The sequence below is a fragment of the Colobus angolensis genome, unplaced genomic scaffold (assembly GCF_000951035.1).
Source record: "Colobus angolensis palliatus isolate OR3802 unplaced genomic scaffold, Cang.pa_1.0 Scaffold311, whole genome shotgun sequence".
NCBI lineage: Eukaryota > Metazoa > Chordata > Mammalia > Primates > Cercopithecidae > Colobus > Colobus angolensis.
This window is the reverse complement of record NW_012116389.1, coordinates 2242688-2266936: the sequence shown is the minus strand read 5'-3', so window position 1 is coordinate 2266936 and position 24249 is coordinate 2242688. Positions and strand designations below refer to the sequence as shown.

The 24249-nt window shown below is 53.7% G+C and overlaps 1 protein-coding gene and 1 long non-coding RNA gene across 5 annotated transcripts in view; one reads left to right on the top strand and one right to left on the bottom strand.

The window, feature by feature from the left end:
* Positions 1–4022: 4022 nt before the first annotated feature.
* Positions 4023–24249, bottom strand: part of VIPR1 (vasoactive intestinal peptide receptor 1) — a 34607-nt gene continuing 14380 nt past the window's right edge. For 2 of the 4 annotated variants that reach the window (XM_011950946.1, XM_011950947.1), the window contains exons 3-13: positions 21793–21900; positions 15421–15527; positions 13911–14014; positions 13284–13416; positions 10586–10739; positions 9987–10047; positions 9650–9716; positions 9209–9300; positions 6492–6621; positions 6212–6253; positions 4023–5505 (exon numbers count right to left, since the gene is read on the bottom strand). In XM_011950946.1, the coding sequence (XP_011806336.1) occupies positions 5314–5505; positions 6212–6253; positions 6492–6621; positions 9209–9300; positions 9650–9716; positions 9987–10047; positions 10586–10739; positions 13284–13416; positions 13911–14014; positions 15421–15527; positions 21793–21900 (1190 nt within the window). In that variant the 3' untranslated portion in view covers positions 4023–5313. The remainder of the gene's footprint in view (positions 5506–6211; positions 6254–6491; positions 6622–9208; positions 9301–9649; positions 9717–9986; positions 10048–10585; positions 10740–13283; positions 13417–13910; positions 14015–15420; positions 15528–21792; positions 21901–24249) is intronic. The other 2 variants (XM_011950948.1, XM_011950949.1) reach the window with 2 other exon arrangements.
* On the top strand, positions 8935–10622 carry LOC105518096. Its single transcript, XR_001002773.1, has 3 exons — positions 8935–8977; positions 9447–9521; positions 10560–10622. It is a non-coding gene; the product is annotated as an uncharacterized LOC105518096 (long non-coding RNA).

The following is a 24249-nucleotide window of genomic DNA, read 5'->3' as shown; positions in this document are numbered from 1 at the left end:
TCATGTGTTTCCACACAGGGCACCCCAAATGGTCTCGGCTATGATGATGTGTGTAATGGAAGAGGCAGGGCTCTGGGGTTTAGAGAACCGGGTTCAAGGCCAGGCTCTATCAGTGACTTTCCTGGTGACTCAAGCATGTCCTTTCCCTTCTATGGCCTTTGGTTACCCCATCTGTCCTGTGTAGAGGCTGGGGCATTGCCAGGGTGGCCTTCTGACCTATCTTCCTCATCCCCATAGCCTGCTGGGGTTACTGTCCCTCTTCCTAGGAGGCTGTGTCTCCAGGGTCACTGGCTCCTGCCTATTAATATCTTGGCCATCCTGGCCTGATTGGGGTGTTTAATGACTGCCAGCTGTGGCTCCGGCCCCCTCCCCCGGGAGAGATAAGAGCAGTTCCTGTTCCCACATTGGGGGAGGCTGGGTCATTGTTCATTAAAATAGGCCCTGGGCGAGTGGTGAGAATGGAGGGGCTGATTCTGACTCTTCACCCCACCCCTGCCAGCAGAGCAGATGGGGGTCCCTGGGGATATACACTCCCTCCACACCCCCCCAAAGGGGGCTGCCCTGCGTCCCCACCTGCCACCCGACCTCTGTTTCACTTTAGGTCCTGATTCCAATAGCCTTGGAGCTTCTTCCCAGATGTCCTGCAAACATTACATTCAGCATATCCCAAACCAGGTCATCATTTCCCCAGCCCTCCTCCTCCTCACCTGGATGGGGAACTGACAGCTTTTCCCAGCTTGCCCCTTGGGCTCTTCTCAGTAGCCAGAGTGGCCTGCCCCAAACCTGCCATCATCCCCTCGGCCTCACTTAGGAAACCTCCACTGTGCTCCTGCTGGAAAGCACCCCTGTGCCTGCCCTCTAGGATTCAGGTATCCCTGGCACCCATCATGTTCCCTTGGGACCCAGAGACCCGTACCTAGCCCTCAGAGACCACCTCGATGTTGCCTCACCTGAGACACTGTCCCCTATCCATCCTGCTGGCAAACTGGCCACCCTCCTTGGGCCACCCTCCTTCGTGCCCTGGAGTGGCAGGAATCACCCAGATGGTGGCCTCTGCTGTGGAGGGGATGGTGGCTCTCTGCATGGGGATGGTGGGGTGCTCCTTGTCCTTGTCTTTCCAGGAGGTACCCACATGAGTCAACTGGGCTTTGCCCTCAGGGACTGGGCTTAGGGCTCAGTCAGTGGCTAGGGTCCAGCCTGTGGCCAGTCAGAGGCTGGGCTCTACCGGGGGTTACAGCTGGGTCTGCGGCAGGGTTTGTGTGCAGCAGAGGTCAGTGGCCTGGGTCTAAGGGTCACCTTAATTTCAGACTAAAGCTTGAGAATCAGTCCTGTGGCCTCACCGCCTCACTGCCTCCTCCCTCTTGTATCTCACTCTGCATGGCACTCAGGAGAGAGGCCCTCCCTCTGGGTCACCTGGCCTCCTAGGAATGGGCCTCCACCCGGGTGTTTGGGCACCAAGCCTAACCTTAGTGAAGTCCTTAAAGCATCCACCAGGGGGCGATAGAGATGAGTTGGCCTGGCCCCACAGGTACCTGGCCAGGGACCTGGGAGCAGGCGGGGCATGGGGAGAAGCAGGGTACCAGGAAAAGTCCTGCTTGTGGCCAACCCCATTACTCCACAGTTGTTCCGGCCTGGGAGACTGTGTTTCGGCTTCTCACCATACTTAAATGCTCATCACTAAGCTTTGCCCTTTCCCATAGCCTCTCTGAGCAGGGCCCCACCTACGTCCTCCCTTTTGTTGCCCACATCTTGGCTCTCTGCTTCATTCACTCTCCACCCTCTTGGCTGACAACTGGTCCCCTACCCAGGCTGTCTGCCTTACCCCAAAGCCATGACACACGAATACGGGGGATATCAGGGACTGTGGTGGGTGGGACAGGTACAGTGTGGTGTCGGGGCGCCTCTCAGCCTTCACACAGCGCAGGCAGTCTATAGGGTCCTAACCTGGAAGGCAAGGTGCTGCCCTTTCCTCTGCATTTCTGTCCCCCCTCTCCCTTCTCCTTTCTTCTACTGGCCTGAGTTCATCTCTCAAGGAGTCCTGCTGGGTCTCTGACCTTGTTTTCTGCACAGCCTCCATCCTCTGTGTATGCCTCAGCCCCCAACTGCTTGGGGCTCCTCCCACCAGCTGCTGTCCTCCCTCTGAGCCCAGGGGGGCAGAGTGGGTGGCAGAAGGCTCTGGGCAGCCCCTCCTCATTAGCCACCTGTGCCTTAGCCAGGGGCTAAGCAAAGTCATCTAGAACCCTCCCTATTGTGCAGGTGGATTGAGAGATTCATACTCAGGAGACCTGCCCATGATCTCTGAGAAAGTCTGAAGCAGAATTGGGATTAAATGACAAGGGCTGGGTCTTCTGGACCTTATTGAGAAGTACGGGGTGGACAAGGTCTCTGGAAGCAGTTCAGAGAGGCACCAAGTAGGGAGTGGGAGGAGGGAATCCAGAGAGACAAAGAGAGAGAGAGAGAGAGAGAGAGAGAGAGAGAGAGAGAGACGTGCCCCAGTTGGGTGAGGGGAGCATGGACAGGTTGTCCCCTATCTCTCAACTCCTATGCCTTGGAGTGGCGGGAATGCAAGATGCTCAGGGTCAGCAGGCTGGGTGCAGTGGCTCACACCTGTAATTCCAGCACTTTGGGAGGCCGACATGGGCGGATCACCTGAGGTCCGGAGTTCGAGACCAGCCTGGCCAACATGGCAAAACCTCATCTCTACTAAAAATACAAAAATGAGCCAGGTGTGATGGTGTACGCGTGTAGTCCCAGCTACTCAGGAGGCTGAGGCAGGAGAATTGCTTGAACCTGAGAGGTGGAGGTCGCAATGAGCCAAGATCACACCACTGCATTCCAGCCTGGGTGACAGAGTGAGACTCCATCTCAAAAAAAAAAAAAAAAAAAAAAAAAAGAAGAAGAAGATGCTCAGGGAAGAATGAAACAAGTTCTAGATGCCCCAGCTCAGCTCTCTACCACCAGTACCTCATAGGTGGTCACCACTGCTGGTCTGGGCAGGGGTGGGGGCTACTGAGAATGTTCTCTCTAGCAGTCCTGGGGATACCTGAGGTCAAGGTTAGGGACAATGCCTCCTTCTCAGTCTTATGACTGACCATGCACAGGGCAGGGCATGGAGTGTGAATCTAGATGGAGAGACCGTGCCACTCCTGGATATGCTGGGCAACTGATCAAAGAGCATTTCCCTGGAGGTGCCTCTGCCCATGGCTCACAGTCACTTCTATTCTGACCTGAACACCCCTGAATCTGGCCTCTGAGGATGCTGGTTGGAATTGTCATTGATGATGGGTCCTGGGATGGTACTGGGTCAGACAAAGCATTGAAGAAGCTGGGCAGGCAGATCTGAGCCTTCACCAGCCATTCTGACCACATTTTACCAGCCTGACATCCCTCTTCTGCTCCTCTAGCAAGTTTGCAGGAGGTGGGACCCAAGGAGGTCAGCATGGGCAACAGCTTTGGAGACATCTCTTGCTGACTGATGTTATTTGCCATACTGCCTCTGTGTCTAAACCTTTTTATTAGTGGCATATTGTCTCTGCTCACTCAACTTGTGTTGTTGACATTTGTTTTGTCCACTACCTAGCTCCTTTTGGCTGAGCCCTGGGTAATCGCAACATGGTCATCCTAGACCCTTGTTTGCAGGAATGACTGCGGCCTGTGAAACACTCACACTCAACAATTTCTGGGACTCTGGGCAGCTCTGCCAGCTGCTTTGTATGATCTGAGATTATAATGGTCTTTTTTGGCTGGATTTAAGGAGTGGGGGGCCACAATGGGGACCTGGTCTTACTTCATCACACGCAGAGGAGAGAGGATACCACTCAAAAAGATGGGAGCTGAAGGCCCTTAGAACTGTGAATGCCTCATATGAAAATATGGATTTCTGTCAAAAGCCAAAAGAGTGGAGGCATCTGGTTTCAGTAAGGTATTAGATCACCCATCCTTTGGGTGGGGGAATATGGCTCCAAGTTGGAAGCTGGTCCCATTTTAGGCCATATGAGAACATCAAACACCAGGGGAACCAAGCCAGACCAAGCCAACATTTATTGTTGCACAAGCCTGTTGCAGTCCTGAGGGGATCTTCTGAGGGAGGTGTGGGTAGGAAGCTGAGTGGCCACCAGGGTGAAGGGCAGACAGAGGAGGCTGTGACCAGCAGGCTCCCGTCCAGATGATACATGGGCTGGAGGCCTCCTCAGCCACACTCCAGGGAGGGTGGGGTGGGAAGGGAGATTTAGGGATAATGGTATTAATAATATATGTGGTAAACAAATAACCAAGAGGATCCGGCTGGTTACAATACACAAAAGTTAGCAGTAAGAGTCTGTGCTTTCACTTTCCTATCAGCCAGATTTGAGTTCAAATCCTGTATGTGTAGCAGGATGAGGTATTTGCTCTCTGTCAGAGCCCATGGGTGCACATCTCCAAGCCTAGTTACAACAGTTGGCACATAGGTTGGTGGACAAGGAGGGCAGCTCTTGATTCCTGTTGCTTCCACAGCACAGAGGGATGGGTATGGCTGGTGTGACAGATCCCACTTGACAGATGAAGCCACTGAGACTTGCAGAGCAGTTAGGCTTAGTCTGAGACCTTGCATTCGCTGGTGGCTACCTCCTCATTTCCCAGAGGCTTCAGAGTCCCTCAGTCCTTGGGTTGCATCGTCCTCCCACCAGACTGACCCTGGGTCCACTCCACCTCGGTGGGGAACCACTAAAACAACTGTGGTCCCCAAACGAAAACTCCAGAATAACCCACTTTGAAGAACGGGTAGTTAAGGGTTAGAGAGAATGTGGGTAGTGACCTGCATCTTTAGTGAAATGCTTGAGTGGTAATGCTTAACCCAAAGGAACTTGACAGCAATGGTGAAATTTCAGGCACTGCCGTGGTGTTGGTGCTGGTGACCTTTTCCGGGGCAGAACCTTTCTGCCCTCAGATCACACCGGCGTTGTTTGAGGATCACCGGTTGCTTTCCTCCGATTGCGCAGAAGAGCTAGCAGGGGGCGGAGTCAGGATGAAAGTATGTAGACTTTTTGCCCTTGATTGGCGCAGGGGGATTTTGGAGGAGTCTGATGACTGAGTTCCACCTGCAATCTTCCAGGAGAGGAGCTCCCATCTCTCTTACTTGCCAGAAACGCTCCAGGCAGGCGCTAGGGCTGCGTGCTCTAGGAGTGTCCGGACCAGAGACCAGGGGGCCGGGGGGCAGCCTCCGAGCCCGGGGCCGGGGCTGGCCGCGCCCAGGCAGGCCTCTATCCCCGGCGTCTGCCGGGGTGAGTGGGAAGGGGCGGGAGGGGCCGCCTTGGGCCCCTGGGATCCTGGTGGTCAGACCAGGGAGACTTCGGCTTGGAAGCTGGAGGAGCGGCGGGCACCGGGGCTGACGCGGGTCAGCATGGAGACCTGCGTGCTGCACGTGGCGCTGTTGCTGCCTCCCGACGGGTGCCGGTATTTGGGGTTCCAGCCCAGGACGCCCTGCAGGTGCCAGCGCCGCCACTTCCGCCTCAGCTCCGCCTGCACCTAGGAGAGGGGAAGGTGGTCAGGTCCGCTGCTGTGGAGCCTCTTCCACTGCTGATTGGGCTGCCCTGGACTTAGGGTTCTGAACTAGCCAGTGTTATCCTCTTCAGGAAATCAAAATGGAGAGACCCCGATGCTGCCTCGGGCGGTGCACACTTGGGACTGGGTTGAGGCCAGGTTCAAAATGAGGCCTTGGAATGGTAGGAGGTGAGAGGCAAAGAGGATCCGAGAATACAGTCCAGGGAGAGAGAGGGATATGCTGCCTAGGGGTGCCTGTACCCCAATTCTTCCCATGCTGGGTCTCCAGCTCACTTGAGTGGGTTTTTGTGTATAGCAACCAGAGCTCTACAGCAACTCAACCTTCATTGGAAGCCTTACCCCTCCCCATTCACTGCACACAGCCCCTTAACTAGGTGTTTCTCAAACTCTGTTGTGCACAGGAATCCCCCTGGGGTTTAGTAAAAACCTGTTTGTTTTTTTTTTTTAAATAATTATTAAAATGCAGATTCTAAGCTAGCAGGTCTGGGGTGGTCCAAGAGATGTGCATTTTTAACAAGGGCCTAGGTGACACCAGTGCTACTAGTTTGAGGACCATACTTGTAGTAGCAAGGTTTAACCCGTCCTTGCTCTGCACATATCCCACCAGTATTTCTGGACCCTGGTCCTGGGAGTTCCATTGCCTGAGCACCAAGGACTGGGAGGAGCTTACCTCACCATTGAGGAAGCAGTAGAGGATAGCCACCACAAAACCCTGAGAAGGAAGAGTGCAGGACAGGTGAGGTAGACAGACAGGAAGCCCCCAGCCCTGCCCCTCCCCTGGCTCCAGCCCCTGTGTTCCCCTGGTTAAGGAAAGAGCTAAGCACAAAGTAGGTGCTTATCTAATACTTACTACAGTAAAAAGATTGGAATCCAGTGGCAAGGGCCAAGACTCCAGGTTGAATTCCCTTAAAAGCCAGGGAAGAATGCAGCCTTAAGTCAACAGCCCATACCTGGAAAGACCCCACGACGAGCTCAAAGACCATCTTCACTTCAGGCTTAAAATTGTCAGGAAAGAAGGCGAACATGATGTAGTGCACTCCAAACAGGGGGATCAGCAGGAGTGTGGACCTGGCCAGCCTCCTGGAGACAGGGGAGGGACAGGCCATGGGTCGGTGTGTCCACACATGTGGATTTGATAGGGCATGGCATGGGGGCAGCTGGAGGCACAGAAGATGGAGACAATGACCAGGATGTGTGAGGATGGACTGTAGGTTCCTCTAAATATTATGCCTTTCTCTGTTCCTGTTCCACAGCTGCAGTGCCTCTGCCCTTCTGCCCCCAGCGCTCCTGGCCTGGAGGGAAGCCTGAGAGAGAAAAAAACCCCCTCTATTCTCACCCTTCTGGAGGAGAGAGGGTAAGAAGTAAAGGAGAGTGCAGTGAGAATGATGCTAACAGAGACATGTTAGCTGAAATCCACTATTGGGAGTTCTGTTGCCTGGGCCCACTGGTCTGGGAGAGGCTTACCTCATCATTGCAGTAGAGGATGCTCTCAGCCATCAAGAGCAGTAGAAAATCTCTTAGGCAACGAGAGATTCTGGTTCTTCCTCTCCTGGTCTCAGTTTTTCCAATTTGTATAACGCAGTAAGTGTATGCTTGACATAGTCAAATTATAGAAACAGGGGCTCACTATGAACTTGGAAGTGTTTTGGGTACTATGAAGCACAGTGCATCCATGAGAGACCATGAGAGAAGACGTACTAGGAAGCAAGTCTTTCTAACTGGGGTGCTGACCACATATGCCCAGGGCCACTTGGGAGGGTGATGGGGACCCAAGTTCATGCCTGATCACCAGGGACAACCCAGAATTAATCAGTATCACCCTCTGTCTGTGTTTTTTCTGCTGTGTCTGCTTCTCCAGAAGTTGCCAGCTTCTCTGGGATTGCATATACTCCCAGCGTGCTCTGAAGGACCAGATTCTCCTTCACAGCCTTGTATGCTCAGTAGGGTCAGTATTCATTCTAAATGCTCACCCCCTCCCATGGTCCAGGGCTCTTCCTGGTTCAGGCCTCCCAGCCACCTGACCTCATAGCTGATTCAGGCAGTGTGAGCCCATAGATCCCTGGCTAGGAGAGGTGGGATGTGGATAGGGAGGGTCTCTGACTCTGTCTCTCCTGTCTTAGCAGTCAGTCCAAGGAAGCCTAGCCCAAGGCCTGAGGTCCCACAGCAAGCTGGGGGCAGAGGAGCTGGCCTTGCCCATCCCACCCCTTCCTGGACCTGGTTCTCAGCCATGCCAAGATCCCGAGCACTGCCCACGCCTCTTCGGCTGCAAAACTATCCCACGCACCCGAGGCTAACAGATGGAGGCTTTCTTTAAATCAAAGGCTTATGGGGAGGTGGAGAGTGGGAGCTGACAGCCTCTCCTTGAGGAGCTTCATCTCCGACTGCCCCCACCCCTTCTGCCTGCTGACAACTATTTCCTTTCTGTCTCACCACACAGACCTGGCCCTGACCATGGCCAGCTCTGCTTGCCTCAGATTCAGGCCCTTTTGTACCATTGTAAGTTGGGGGAAATAAGGTCCCATCGGCAAAGGAGAGGATGAGGGTGCACAGGCTCAATGTGCTGCCCCTTAGACTGCAGACCCCCACTGAGCCTTTCCTTCTCAGACAGGAAGGGAAGCTCCACCCACACACCTGGCAGGAGAGAATGCGGTCACACCAGGAATGTGAGTCTTAGTCTCATCAGGGAGAATCACAGGATTCCAGAATAGAATCCTAAATCCAGCAGCATGTGACATTCTAGCCAGGAATCTTAGAACCACAGCACAGACTCTCCAAAGAGAAGGCAGGCCGAGAAGAATCCCAGGGCTGGAAGGCCTTGTGGGACGTCCCGGGTTTGTCTTGTGTGAATAGCACTGATACTCAATCTCCTACTCCCATCTGTGGGCATGCAGACCCTACCTGCCTTCCCACAGCCTCGCTTTTCACATGTTTCATGTTTCTTTAGCTCTGTCTTCAAGCCTTGTTGCTCTCTCAAAAAACCTGCCTCTTCCTCCAGTCCTCCTAAGCAAGGGGAACAGTACTGACACCTTTCCAAGCCCTGGTCCATCCATGGACACTGTGCCCCCTTCTCCCTGCCCATGGTGACATGCTCCAAAACCCTTGAGGAGAAGGGAGTGTATGTCAGTTTCCTCTCTGTAAAATAAGGATAATTTTACAGGGCACTGTGTGGATGAAATGACATGATGCATGGAAATCCCTTAGCATGTGCCTGGCATGTAAACTGCAGGAGTCATCATTATTACTGAGGAATACTGAGTCCTGAACATGGCTGTCTCATTGGCAGACTGGGGCCTCCCCGAGGGCATGCGTCTACTATGTGTTGATTGCACCCCTTTTCCATGCGAGGCACATGCCAGGGACATGGTATGAACAAGACATCGGTGTCTTCTTGAGCTCCCTGGATTGGCAGCAGATGCATACCTGGGAAGGATGCTAGGTGAGTGTGGGCAGGAGATGCATGTGTGGGGCTCTGAGTGCAGCCTGGTGGGAGTGGGGCTGGAGCAGGGGACGGTGGTGGGCTAAGCCAGGCCGTGGTGGAGTGGGCAAGAACAATATGGCTCTTTGGTGACTCTGGATGTTTGAGGTGGGCGGACTTCAAGGAGATGTGGGATGATTTGAGGACTGGGGATGGAGGTTCTGGGGGCTGAGGCACTAGGCCCACACTCACGAGTATGGACTGCTGTCACTCTTCCTGATATCTGGGGGCCGCAGTTTCTGAAGCAGGATTCGGATGATGCAAATAAACAGGATGAAGTTCACCTAGTGGGTGAGGACCCAAGTTCGGGCAGTCAGAGTGGGAAGGCTGAGGTGTCCAGGCCCCTTGGCTGCTGGTCTGTCTTCTTTCCCAGGGTCTTGCTGCCCCTCTCTCTATCTTACCTCTCCTCTGGCGTTTCCCCTTTGGGCAGGCCATCCAGGAACTCTACCTCCTTCACATCCCTAAGGACTGTGCTCCCAATCCGCTTACACTCAAGGAAGAACTGGTGGGACGGGGGTGGGGAAGCTACGTTTCAGTTCTGACCTAGATACTAATTTCCTGTGTGACCTTGGGCTAAGTTGCCTGCCCTTTGGGCCTATTTTCCCATCTCCAGGTGGTGGGAGGGTACCTTACCAAGATGGAGGTGAGGATGGGGCCCTTTATGATCCACCACAGTGAGGAGTTGATGGTGTCCCAGCACCTGAGCAGAGTGTGGGGAGGAATGAGAGGGTCTGTCCTCAGCCAGAGAGAGAGTCAGCAGCACCTCCCCGAGTTGTCCCCAGCTCTGCTCCTGAGCCCTTTAGCGACCCCGGGCCCAGAGTCTGTTGCTCCCCAGGTCCTCCTCCAGCCTCCCCTCTGGCCCGAGAGCTGTGGTTTTTGTCCACTCACCAAGGCCACATGGCATTATCATCCCACCCAGGGGCCTGCCCAAGTGATGGCGGCTGGGGGAGTGTGTGGGGCAGCAGCTCACCCATAATCCTCAAAATGGATCCTGGCAATAGTCCACACTATGGTGAATGTGCTGGGTACCCCTGTCAGGCCCAGGGAGAGTGATAGAGCAGAGAGGGCACAGGAAGCAGGGGTAGAGGGCATGAAGGAGAGATTTCGGAGAAAAGCAGAGAGAGGGAGGGAGAGAGAAAAGGGTGGGTTGTCAGGCTGTTGTCTTTGGTTGCATAGGTTGTTCACCACGGAGGGATTCTCCACTGAGGGGGTGAAGCTGTATGCCTGAAGGGATCTGTCTACCTAGATGTACATTCTCTTTCCAATTGTGACAGAGGCCCTCTATAGATTAGCAGTGGCCCTGTGTATTTCGGGGGCTAAAGGGAAATGGAAAGATGTTCACAAAATCTGTCCCACAGGTCAGCCCTAGGTGCAGCTGCAGCCTGAGGGACTTGTCCTGGGTTCAGACATTTTGAGGACTTTCTCGACCCTTGGCTGATATTCTTGCAGGCAGGACCTGCAGCTAAGCAAGACATAGGACTGCAAGCCAGCTTGGCACCCTTCCCCTAGGGAGTTCTCCAGGCCTTGCCCCCTCTGTCCCCAGCCTGGAAGCCCTCCCTGGTACCATACCCCAGCCGATGAGTATGTACCCCCAGAAGTACTTCCGCTCGGAGAAGAAGGAGACGGCAAGCAGGGTGTACAGATAGAGGCCCTCCACCAGCAGCCAGAAGAAATTGGCCATGATGCAATATTGGAAAAAGACCATGGCTGCCTTACAGCCCACCTGCAGGGGGAGGAGAAAAGACAGGGTTCACTGGGGCCATCAAGGGTCCTTGACTGCCAACACCCATGTCTGGGGGGACAAACACAGTTGCAGTGCAGACGGTTTAATTTCTTTGTTGTTTTGCATTATCCCCTTAAAAATGTACTCATTGGTTTTCCCATTTTCCCTAATTTTAGATCCTCTGATACTTTGGGATAAACTGGTGATTTTAATTATCCATCCATCAATTCATCTATTCATCTTCCCATCTATATATCTACCCATAAGCTCATTCAATCATCCACCCACCTATCCATGTATCCATTTATTTACCTACTCACCCACTAGACATTCACTATCAACTCATCAATTTATCCATCTTTTATCCATGTATCTTCCCATCTATCAGTCCATCCACCTACTCACCTATCTCTCCATTCATCTACCAACTCATTCAGTCATCTACCCATCCATTCATCTCTGCACCCACCCATCAATCCACTCGTGCATCCACCCACCTATCTACCTACCTGCCCCTCTGCCCATCATCTGTCCAATGTTCCTTACTTTACCCATTTATCCTGCTGCCTACTTAGCCATCCACCAACCTGCCCATCCACACCCCCACCCCACCCACTCATTCATCTAATGCCAATTTGTATTGAAGGTAGCTGGAAGGTATGAGGGAGAATTCTTGCCTGAGTTTGCAAGAGTCTGCTGAGTGTGGTGGGGTGGAGGGCTGTGGACTATGGAGTGGGGCCCAGATTGAAGTGTGGAGGGAGACTGGGACTGAGAAGAGGGTAGGAGATGAGGAAGCAGAAATGAAGAAGAAGAGAAGAGGGGAGGGTTGGCCATTCCTCCTGGGGTTCAGAGGACCTAGTGGAAGAATGGGTTTCTCAGGCAGATGAGGACCATGAAGAAGTCAGGGAGACCCATGAGTAGGGCAATCGTGGGCCTCTGGGTGGCCCTCTTGGCATGACTGGAAGGTATTCTGGGCCTTCTGTCCCCTCCCAGAAAGTCCCCCATTTCAGATCAAGCCTAGATGTCTGTGAGCCAGGGCTTAAAGCCACCCTCCACCAGGAAACTGTCTGGCTTCCACTTCCTCCTGTACCCAGAACATTGGTTCCCACCCTTCCTTCCTGTATCCTTGGTTTGAGAGATCCTCAGAGAGAAGCCTCCCCTCCCCTAATGCCCTCACCACTCCCTTTGGTTGGAAAGTCCTTCCTCAGGTCTCACTTCAGTCCCTCCAGTTACAGGAGTTCTTGCCTTCCCATCTTCCCCCCATTTGCTTTTGGAGAATAACTCAGCTCTTTTTTTTTTTCTGAGATGGAGTCTTGCTCTGTTGCCCAGGCTGGAGTGCAATGATATGATCTCAGCTCATTGCAATCTCGGCTAATTTTTTTGTATTTTTAGTAGAGACAGGGTTTCACCATGTTGGTCTGGCTGGTCTTGAACTCCTGACCTCGTGATCTGCCTGCCTCGGCCTCCAGAAGTGTTGGGATTACAGGCATGAGCCACCATGCCAGGCCATAGCTCAGCTCTTTACCAGGACAGTTATCTGTGCTTCCTTCTAGTCTTAGAAAAGCTTTGCAGTAATGAATCAGGAAGCCAGTCTCCATAATTATCCTTAACATGTGCACAGGAGGCAGCAGGTTCCTCCTCAGGTCCTGTGGCTCGCACTGCTCATGTCTGACTTGGCTTCTGGGACAGAACCTCTGAGAAGCTCTGGGAATGGCCAAGGTGGGTCCCCTAGGTTTTCTCTCCCCCTTGTTGAAATGCCTAGATTCCAGTATGATCATTTCACTCTTTGGGGAGAAGGTACTGCTGACCCCTGATATAATGCACTGCCTCTGGGATCATGCATGAAGCAAGGAGATACTGACCACAAGGAATGAGTGGGGACTGGGCTGGTCTCAAGCTCTCTGTCAAAGCTTGAGGTACTCAGAGAGGGTCCCTCAGAATCCCTTGGAGATGGCTCCCTTAGTGACTGGCAATGAATTCCTTAGATGCTTCCTTTACCTCTCTTCCTTAGGAAGGCCCAGAACCAGCTTGATGTCAGGATCAGAACAAAAGAGGAGGAATGCATATGTTTGGACCCACTCCGGATGGCACAGGGATGGGGGGAGTAGGAAAAATGGCATGGTGAACAGAGCCCTTGCTATGCAGGTGACAGAGGGCAGAGTTGGAAGGAATGGAAGTCCTTGCACGGATGGGGACACTGAGGCTGTAAGTTCCCCAAGGCCACATAGGAAGTTAGCAACAGGTGGTACAGGGGCTCTGGGCTGTGGCCATGAAGTGTCCCATTTCCCGTCTGCTTTTCTCACTGGTGGGGGCAGGTCTGTGAGCTCCCAGATGGGTGAGCAACATCTTCTATTGCCAGAGGGGAGTGTGATTTGAGGAGCTGCCAGGTGGGGTTGGGTGGGGGTTGGGCCATCCTTGGATTGAGGGGTGGGATGGGAGGGAAGAGGGAGGAGGGAGAGGGAGAAAGAGGGGAAGAAGAGGAGATTGCGGTGGCTCAAGATAAGGGCGAAACTGAGGGAGGTGGGCCAGGGCCAGGGTCCTCACCGAGCCCTCGGAGCACCGGTCTGACTCCCCGCTGTCGAAGAGGGCCAAGTCTTTGATGAAGACAGCAGCAGCTCTCAGGATGAAGGATATGAAGAGGTGCATGTGGATGTAGTTCCGCGTGCAGTGGAGCTTCCTGCATGGGGTGGGCAGATCTGGGAGGCCAAAGGGGCCTTGGATCCCCACCCCAGCCAATGCTGTCCTATGCTCTGAGCAAGGGTGGGGCAGGGGAGCATGTGTTCTCCAGAGGGCAGGCCCTGCCTTGAAGGGGGTCCCATCCCGAACTACGAGCCCCACCCCCAGGTACCCCATCTTCCTGTGCAGCTGGGCTCCCAAGTGCCTCAGCCTCGTGTGTGACCCCAGAAACCTCATTCCTGTGTGCAGACCCCACCCTCTGGTGCCCTGTCCCCAAGTGCAGGGCCATCCTAGGGGAGACTAGGTTGCAACACATGGAACAGCTCGGTCATCTGCCTTTCCCAAGGGAGGCTGGCCTGGCAGGAGCTGGGGACTGTGTGCTGCTGGGGGGCGACAGTGGAGGGGTCAGGGCATGCCTGCGCCACGCTGGGCTCCACTGTGGGAGGGACACTTGCCAGGTTTCCTTTGAGGCCTGTCACTTGGGCTGGGCCTCACCTGAACAGGCTCAGGATAGCTGTGGCGACCAGAAGGGTGGCGAGGGACAGGCCGTAACCGATGGTGTAGCCGGTCTTCACAGAACCGTAGAACATGGTCTGCTGCTGTTAGAGGGACAGGGAGAGGCTCTTGGGTGGTGGTGTGGGAGGCTCATCTAGGGGGTATTGGCAGGGGTGGGGTGCCCTACACACTCTGCCTGCCCACCCCTGCCTCAGCAAATGAGCAGGCTGAGGTCTGGGGCTCCCAAGAGCAGCTGAGCGGAGCTCTTCAATCCCCTGACCCCTGGCGCCCTGGTTTCCACAGACAGGGCAGGACTGTGTCTTAGGGTGGGGTGGGGGTTGAATGTACTCCCTCTCTTTACGTCTTTACGAGGGACAAGTTGGTGAGGGAGAATGAAGACCTTGCACGTCCCTTTTGTTAATTTCATGTCTCCAGCCATGTGCCCGGGTTCCCTTCTGTGCCAGCCCTGAGCTGGGTACCCTAGGGGCCGGGTCTGCTTGCCCTTCAGACACCCCTTGAGGCCCTGTCTCTGTGCAGGGAGGAGAGGCATGCAGAGGTTGCAGGATGTCAAAGAAGACACTGGCACTAATGTCCCATTTTGGGCTTTTGGGAGTTGGGGTCGGTGGGATGAGGGCAGTCTGGCCTTTCTTGGGGAGGAGGGCAAAGCTAGACCCCGAGGGTGTCTTGCTTGGTCCCCTCTCCTGATGCCCTCCCCATGGACACAGGTGCAGTGCAGCACAACAGCCACTAGGCAAGTCCCTCCTTCCTCTCCGCCTGCCACGCCTGCCTGAGAAGAGTCAAGTGGTTAAGAGGGAATGACGGCCTATGGCTCCAGTGGGCTTCAAAGGCCTCTGAAGAAATTGCTGCCCTTGGGGGTGTGTGGAGTGAAAGCCCGGCTGAGAAGGACGCCTGAGGGTGGGGCAGATGTCATCGCAGACAGACACACATACATGCATTTGCACCCTAAAGCAGTGAGGGGCTCCTAGCTGAGGACTCCAGCCTCCCCATCAATGTCCTTACCAGGTTCCCCAGTCTTTACAGAGGCCACCTACGTTTTAACTGCTCTGGGACAGATATCTGTCCTGGGACTGAGGACAACAGGCTCTGTCCCTGTTCCTGACTGGCTATTTGGTAGCCAAGGCTGGTTCCTTCCAGGAACCCCTCTGTTTCCCCTCTGGATGAGATGGGGTGCGGTGTCTGCATGTCCTGCCAACTCCTGGGCTGAAGTGAGACTCCCATGAGGCAGTGGGGCGGCCCAGCCTGGGAATGCTGCTTCAGCTTTCGCTGCTCTGGGGGCCTCTCCTGTGGGAAAGCCTCCTCCCATACCCTGTCAGGGGGAGCCAAGGGTTGGGACCCCAGAAAGGCAGGCCCGGAGGAGGCTAGAGGAGGGCAGACTCCAGGAGTCCTGCTCCCACACAGACAGCAACTGCACCCCTTGGTGGGAGAGATCAAAGTCGCCTAGGTGGGCCCCGGAACTCTGCAGGTGGGGTGGCGGTGCTGTGAGGCCCACCTCGTCCAGACTCGCTGCCTTGTCATCCAAACCACAGGCAATGGGGTACGGGCCAGGCTCCAGGTGTGTCCAGCCTTCGTCGGTGCAGCTGCGGCTCACGTTGCGGCCTGGGTGGAGGGCAGGGGCAAGGACAAAGGCTGAGGCTGGGAGCACAGGGACCTGGCTGTCTCTGCTTGGAACAGGGCAGAGAATTCAGCCCTACTCCCACCAACCCTGGTGTTGTCAGGCTGCAGCTGCCCTGACCCAGTTACCCAGGGCACTGTGGGGGCACCCGGGGCAGGGAGAAGCCTCTTCAGGGCTCCTGCACCGATAACAAAATCAGAGCAGACATTCTTGGGCTCAGTCCTTTTGTTATGGTCTGAACCTGACCCCAAGTACAACATACACTCTGATCCTTATCACAGACCCTGCCTGGATCCTTGTCACAGAATGATTCCTGACCCTTGCCGTGAGCAGAATGCTGACCCTTGTCACAAGGCCACGGCTAGGGGAGGGGGGCCCAGGCCTGCCCAGGCCTCCCCAGTCAGCCTGCCTGGGCCTATGGGGCTGGGTTTCCTCTCACACCTGGAAGGGCTCAGATGTGCTGCTGGACGGGGAGCAAGGGTGTGGGGATGAGGAGGGGTTGGGTTTGGGAACACCTGATAAGCATGCAGATCTCAAATCCTCATGAATGGAGAAGCCAGGAGCTCCTGGCAGGGGAACCTGTGCAGGCAAAGGCATGTGAGGGGGAATCAGGCAGCACAGCATGGCAGGGGCTTGGGGCTGAAACAAGCAGAGGCTGAGGCTCCAGGGAAGCTGCACTGTCCACTGTCCTCAGAGGCTCGAAGCTGCAGCAAAGGGACAGGACCGCTTCAGGGCTATGTGAGGTGAGGGGTACCACTGAGGGTCCCCACTCTCCAGCACTGGGGAGGTATCCTCTCCCCAGAGAGGGAGAGAATGGGGTGAATAGAAATTAGATGAGCCAGAGAAGAATCTCGCTTCCTCATCTTCGTACCCGTTCATCACCGCCACCGCCACCGCCACCGCTATCGTCACCATCAGCAGCATCACGGTTGTCAGCCTCATCACAATAACAGGTTTTGAATACTTTTCAAATATCAGCGCTGGTCAGAGCACTTTAGGCACATCCTGTTTAATTTCCCCAATTATCCAATGAGGAAGGTAACTCAATTTCACAGTTGAGAAGTGGAGGCCCCAAGAGGTTGGTTACTCGCCCAAGGCCACACAGAGAGGACAGAATAGAGCTGATCTGGTCTCCAGAGTCTTCCCAGGTGAGCTTGGTTCTCACTTTCATGGAGGTGACCTGCAGACTTATTGTGGTGACCAGATAAAGAGCTGCAGGAGGGTCAAGCTGTCCTTTGAGCTCAGGAAGGGTCACTGGGCATGTGTGTTTATTTCCAAACTTTGCTGTATGCACGGAATATACCAGACGATTCCATATTTGCCATTTCTGTGAATCTTCCTGGCAACCCTTGGAAAGAGGTCTTGTCACCCTACTTCATGGATGAAGAACTGAGGGACAGCTGGGGGTAGGGATGGGACAGCCAGGAAAGAGCAGCTGTGGGCTGGGTCTATTTCCATTGCGTGGCCCAGGGAGGGCAGGAAGGATTTGGCTGAAGAGGAGGCATTGGACTGGGCCAGTTTCCTGCCTTGGCATCCCCTTTTCTGCCCTGGGCTCCCAACCTCACTGCTGCAAGAGACTCCTAGGAAAGGAGAAAAACTTTCAGCTGTCCCTCTGCGCCCCTGTCAGCTTCCCATCATTTCAGTCAGAGGTGGGCCTGGCCCAGAGCCTTCAGCCCAGCCCCTCATCAAAGGGCAAGCCCTTCCTCAGCTCCAGTTCCAGGGAGCTAACTGCAGGCCCTGAGGCCCTGGCTCCCACCCACAATCTGATTCTTTTGAGGACTTCCCCCTAGGAGACTTGGGCAGGTAGAAAAGAGGGTTAAGGGCTGCTTGTGGTGGCGCATGCCTGTAGTCCCAACTACTCAGGAGGCTGAGGCAGGAGAATCGCTTGAACCCAGGAGATGGAGGTTGCAGTGAGCCGAGATCACACCACTGCACTCCAGCCTGGGTGACAGACAGAGTGAGACTCCAACTCAGGAAAAAAAAATGAGGACTAAGGCCAAAATCACCCAGCCTTGAAGCTGGGACACTGGAGCTTTGGGCTCCCTACTCACCAGAGGGACCAGGGCTTGAGGAGGCCAGGCTCAATGACATAGCAAGCATCTGGTATCACAAATTATGCCAGCAAACCTGGGTGACTCTGGCATGTACACAGCAGCTTCCCATGCCGCTGTATTTGTGTGTGTGTGTATGTGTGTGTATAGTGGCGGAGGTGTTAGGGTAAACATTAATGTGTTAAGGCTAGGAATTGGTAGTTTTTATTATCCCACCAAAATATGGGGATCCCAGGGTTAAGAGAGGTTAAGTGATTTGCCCATGGTCACACAGCAAGGGAGCAGCAGGTCTGAGATGCAGACCAAGGTCCGCCTGACTCCAAAACATTAATGTGTTAAGGCTAGGAATTGGTAGTTTTTATTATCCCACCAAAATATGGGGATCCCAGGGTTAAGAGAGGTTAAGTGATTTGCCCATGGTCACACAGCAAGGGAGCAGCAGGTCTGAGATGCAGACCAAGGTCCACCTGACTCCAGATCTTTCTGGGCTCCCAGCAGTGGACAAAGGGACGCTCTGTTTTCTGGATGGTGGAGGAGAGGAAGGGAGGGGACAGTGGGTCATCTTTGGGGCTAGGTGGCCTCTTTGAAGAGCGCTGGGACTGTGGTCAAGGCCTCATAGCAAGCTGCTCTCAAGGAGATCAAAATGGCAGTCACCATGGGATCCCAAGCAGCAGCCAAGAGTCTCCCTCCAGTCTGGGCCTGGAAACCAGCAGGCCCTATATCTGGAGAGGGGGACATGAAGGGCAGGTGGGAGGTAGCAAGGGACTTTAACCCTGTGCTGGGAGGGACATCCCACTGGAGGGGTCAGGGCATGCGACAGTGGGGGGGTCAGGGCATGCCTGGGCCAGGCTGGGCTCCACCATGGGAGGGACACTTGCCAGGTCTGCTTTGAGGCCTGTCACTTGGGCTGGGCCTCACCTAAACAAGCTCAGGATAGCTGTGACGACCAGAGGGGTGGCGAGAGCCACTTTTCTCCCAGTCTCCTCCCCATTTACTATGTCTCAAAAAGCAGTCATGGCCCCCGCTTGTGCCTAGGATCCTCCACCCAGTGCCTGGAGCCAAGAATTGAGGAATGATCCTCTCCCTCCTCTCCCCCATCAGTCACCAGCCCTTTCCCAGCTGCTTCTTCCCCAGCACCACAACCACCTCATCTCCCCTGGATTAAGTAGGAGCCCCCTGCTTTCCTGTCAGCTCCACAGCCTGAGACAGCTGGAAGGATCATGCTAACACCCAGACCTGACCGTGGAACTCTCCTGATTCCCTGCCATAGTGCCCCATCCCTGCCAGCAAGGATGAGCTTCCTAGGCTGGCAGCAATGTTTTCTTATTTATAGCATCATGATGCAGGTGGTGGGGGAAGGGAGGTATCCCATAGACCCCACAGACATGGTTAACATAGACTGTACATCGAATTTTCTCAGCCAGAATGGCTCTCCCATATTTATTTTTTAAAAAATCTCCTCAAATATTTGAAGGTAGAGGCCAGGCATGGTGGTTCACGCTTATAATCCCAGCACTTTGGGAGGCCGAGGCGGGAGGATCACGAGGTCAGGAGATCGAGACCATCCTGGTTAACACGGTGAAACCACATCTCTACTAAAAATACAAAAAATTAGCCAGGTGTGGTGGCAGGTGCCTGTAGTCCCAGCTACTGGGACGGCTGAGGCAGGAGAATGGCGTGAACCCGCGAGGCAGAGGTTGCAGTGAGCCAAGATTGCGCCACTGCACTGCAGCCTGGGTGACAGAGCAAGACTCTATCTCAAAACATCAATATAATAAAATAAAAATAAAGAAGTGAGCCACCGTGAACATTTTGGTGCCTTAATGAGCTATTCCTCGCCTGTCCAAACTCCCTCCTTCAGGTATTTTATCCAGCCTACGTAGATGACTTTTTTCTAACTCTCCACAATTTTTATCTTCTATAAGCTTTCTTTTAGCTTTCCCTGTAGAACCAGGTCCCTTCCTGTGGGTAAACTTCTTCCCAGGTCTGTTATCTAAAAGGGTGTGAGTTGGTGTTGCCATCATCCCTACCCTACTTGCAAACTTCCCTCTTTGGAATTTCAGGTCGGTTGCCCACACCTTAATCTACTTGCTCAGGAGAACACCGTCTTTTTTCTGTTTTCAGTCCCTAATCGCAGTCTCCTATTTCTCTCCACCATTTTCAGAGACCAGGCCCACAGAGTGTGGCTGTGTAAGTTGTTCACTGTACAAGGGCACCTGGCTGGTAGGCATATACTGCTTGCCACTAGGTGGGCTCTAGTGAGAGGTCATCTCTGCTTGAGGAAGGACTGACTTTTTCTTGTCAGTCCAAAGGCACCGTATGGGCCCCATTGATGCCGGTAGCCTCAGGGTTAGCTAGATGGTGGGCTGGAGTTCAGGTTCTCAAGGGCAGGAGCTGCCTTGACACATTCCAGCAGGGACAGAAGGAAGAGCCACGGGGAGAAATGCAGTTAGCAGAGTCTCAGGGAGAAAGGCAATTAGCAGGTGCTTCCGGATCAGAGAGAAGGCTGGTTTCCAGGCTCAGTGATGGCGTGCACTGTGAAACCTGCCAGAGGAGCTCATTGTTATCTGCCCAGGCACTGGGTGTCCCTGGAGGAGGTGGCCAGGCCAGGTGGGCATTGGCCTGGAATACGGCATGGCTGTGACCTTCCCAGACTCCTCAGGAGGGCTTTAAGGTCTGTCTTTCACCACTGAGGTCACAACAGCAGGCACTTGGGGGCAAATCGGCTTATCCCAAAGAGACCCTGGGATCTACCACACATCCCCACTTTACAAACAGGGAAACTGGGGTCCAGGGAGGAAAAGGCCACCTGGAGTGAGAGACGCATGAGTTCTGTTCGCTCTCTGAATAATTATCTAGGTTCTGCTCCTCATGAGTCCTCCCCACCCCAGGCCTGCCCCTCCCTCCATGCTCCCCACCCAGTCCTGCTCCCTCTTCCCCAAGGCTCATTAAACCTAAGCCTAGGGTGGGGCCTGCTTGATTCCTCCCTGCCTCAGTCACGCCCATTCCCTCCATAAACTCTCCCACTTCTCTCCCGCACTGAGCTCACTACCTGAATTCAATCCATCATCATTTCCTGCCTGCCTTGTGATTGGGTTTTCCTGTTTATACTCTTAGAATCCTTCCTTCTCACAGAAACCAGTTAGAAGCTAAAAACCTAAATTGCACTTTGTCAGTTCCCTGCTTAAAACCCCCCACTTCTCACTGGACTTAGGAAAAAGCTCAAGTCTTCGCCTCTGTCCTCAAGGCCCTGTGTGGTCTGGCCTTGGCCCGCCTGTGCCTCCCCTCCCTCCCACCCCGGCACTCTCCCTGCTCCAGCCACACTGGCCTTCACGGAGCTTCCTTGGATGCTTATTCCACGGGCTGTTGATTCTCTCTCTCAATTGTTTGCCTGGTGGCTCTTTCTCACCTCCAGGTCTCCAGATTGCAGCTGAAGTGTCACCTCCTCAGAGAGGGACTGTTTGTGAACCTCTGCCTTAAGTTGGTCCCCACTCTCCTTATTCTCTCATCCAGCACTTTTTATTATTGATGATACATCTGTTTATTTCCTTACGAAATGTCTCTCCAATGAGAACGCTAGCTCTGGAAGAGCAGCCCTGGGGGCTGCTTTATCCTCTCCCCACTGTGTTTGTCCAGCTCAGTGCCTGGCACACGGGTGGGGGCTTCGTTCACTGCACAGAAGAATGACTGAATCTATATTGTAAACCTCTTTAATGACTCACTAGCAAGAAAGCCACATCCTAAAGGGGCTCCCCCTTTTCTTTTCTGCCTCATTCTGTGGACATTCTGTGGACATTCATTTAAGTGGAACATGACAAGGTGTGTAAGCAAAGTCATGTGGTGGCTTCATGGAGCCCAAGAGGTCATAGGCTCCAGGCATCGAAAGACTGAATCATGACCAGCCCAAGACAACAGGACTATGGGAGACATAATTTAATCAAGTACCTGTCAGTCAATCAGTCATCAATTGTTGAGCAAATATTTAGTGAGCCTTTCCCATATGCTTATCTTTATGTGAAGAGCTAATCAAATCCCGTGAGTTCTTTAAAGACCCGGCACCATTGCCTCCTCTGCCAGGGAGTCCCTCTGATTGCTCCAGCCTCTTTGACCACTTTCCTTTGGCTTTCCACTTCCTTGAGAGGTGAGTCCCACGCCAGCCGGCACCACTCACATCACCTTTTCAACCCAGGGGTCTTACCTTGAATGGGGGAGAAGAGCTTGAAGATGAGGGGACAGGCCAAGACAACAACCTGGCCCCGAGGGGTGGCTGGCCAGCAGGTGAGGTTGTCCCACATCTTGCTGCAGCCTACGGGGTAAGGCAGAGGACACATGGGTCAGCACAGTGCGGGTGCCTCCAGCCCTGGGGCCTGAGGCCATAGGCATCCACTCTCTTCCTTCCTCTGCCGGGCTCCCACCTCAAGGAGCCTCCAGTCTGAGAGGGAAGGCACAGGCCTGTCCAGGCTGCATGGGGCCTGTCCTGACAGGGAGGCAGGGAGGAGGCCTGACTACAGTTCCTTGGTCCTTAGTGAGGGATAGAGTGCCCCCTGGGGATGTTTCCAATGCCAGTGGTGGTTTTGATTGTTACAGCAATAGGGGGGGGCCTCACTGGCATTTGATGGGCAGCCACCAGGGATGCCAGACAGGCAACTCCTGCACAATGATGAATTGTCTCACATTCTGCATGGCTTCCAGATGAGCCACTGGCCATAAGTATAGGTGAAAACCTTTCGTAATGAACACAGCCTAGACTCTTACACCATTTTACATATAAACACAAGCCATTTACTTTATTATTTATTTACCTATTTTTTGAGACGGAGTCTGGCTCTGTCACCCAGGATAGAGTGCAGTGGTGCAAACTTGGCAACCTCTGCCTCCTGGGTTCAAGCAATTCTCCTGCCTCAGCCTCCCGAGTAGCTGGGACTATAGGTCTGTGCTACCACGCCCGGCTAATTTTTGTGTTTTCAGTAGAGACGGGGTTTCACCTTGTTAACCAGGATGGTCTCGATCTCCTGACCTCAAATGATCCTCCCACCTTGGCCTCCCAAAGTGCTGGGATTACAGGTGTGAGCCACTGTGCCTGGCCAACACAAGCTATTTATTGCGCAAGTTTAACATACATGGAGTTTTCCGGGAATGCAGCCACTGAGAAAAGGCAGGGAAGATTGTATTTTGTTTTGTTCTGAACTTCACTAAGAGTTGTTCAATGTTTTGGAAAATCATGATACCCATAGCAGTACTGCCTGTGATACTTGAGTGACTGATGCAACTACCTGTGTCCATCAGTCTGCATTTGCAGGCCTTGCATTCTTAGGATTTATATTTGTAGGTACAACCTTCAGACTACATCTAGTGTGATTATGCTTGAATATGTACATGGTACTTTATTATAAATTACTTTCCTTTTAATATTTATCTTACAGTATAGCTAGAACTTTATTTTTAATAAAGTGGATGGGCGTGTGTCCTGAATTTCATATTATGATAATAAAGGAGGCATTAGAAAATGTTTTGAGACTCTGTCTCCAAAAAAAAGAGAACTACGCGCACCCCAGTATACTCATCACCCCATCATAGTCTCGCTCTGTTGCCCAGGCTGGAGTGCAATGGCGTGGTCTTGGCTCACTGCAACCTCCACCTCCCGGGTTCAAGTGATTCTCCTGCCTCAGCCTTCTGAGTAGCTGGGATTACAGGTGCCCTCCGCGACACCCGGCTAATTTTTATATTTTTGGTAGAGACGGAGTTCCGTCATATTGGCCAGGCTGGTCTCGTACTCCTGACCCCAGGTGATTCACACCTGCCTCGCAGCCTCCCAAAATGCTGGGATTACAGGTGTGAGCCACTGTGCCCGGCCCACGCCTAGTTCTTGAACAACACAGATTCCCCCAATGTGATCGGATTGTGAATTGTGATGGAGGGGAATAGTCAGGGAAGAAATTCAGCAAAAACCCCCTACTGTGGCCGCATTCTCCGCCACAGCTATCAGCCTTGCAGAGCCTGGCCAGTGAAAGATGCACAGTGGGGTCTCCAGGGGTCTGCTTTAATAGGCACATGCAAATGCCATCATTTAGTCTGTTCAGGAGCTGCATGCCCCTGAGGGACTAGGACTGCTCTGGACCCGTCCCATGCAGGAAGCTTAATTGTCTCTTTGCAATCCTGCCAGTCCCATAGATTTGCTCAGAAAACCCAACCCCTGAGCCAAAGTCAACGCCAGCTTGGCCAAGCCCAGCCCAGCCCAGCTCAGGTCCGAAGGTTCACAAGTTCCCAAGAAGGGGGTCTGGGAAGAGGAGGTGGAGGGACATCCTTACTTGGGGAAGAGGCTCGGGACTCTGTGTGTTGGAGTGGGCTGGCAGCGGCAAGGGGCACTTTCTGGGGCTGCAGCAGTCAGGCCACACCTATAGCTGAAGCCTGAGGAGGACCCCTGGATCCCCAGGGCTTGATCAGAGATTGCAGCCTCCCTTAGTCATGGACCCTGACCACTTTTCCCTGTCTTGAGGGCTCTTGTGGCCTCACGCTGGCTGCCAGTCCCTCTTCCATTCTGGGCCAGCCTCTCTGAAAGCTGAGTAGGGGCACTTCAGGTCAGTCAAACCCTGCTGGGGGTTCAAGACCCTGTTAAGAATACCAGCAAACACTCATATAACCTTTGCATGTGCCA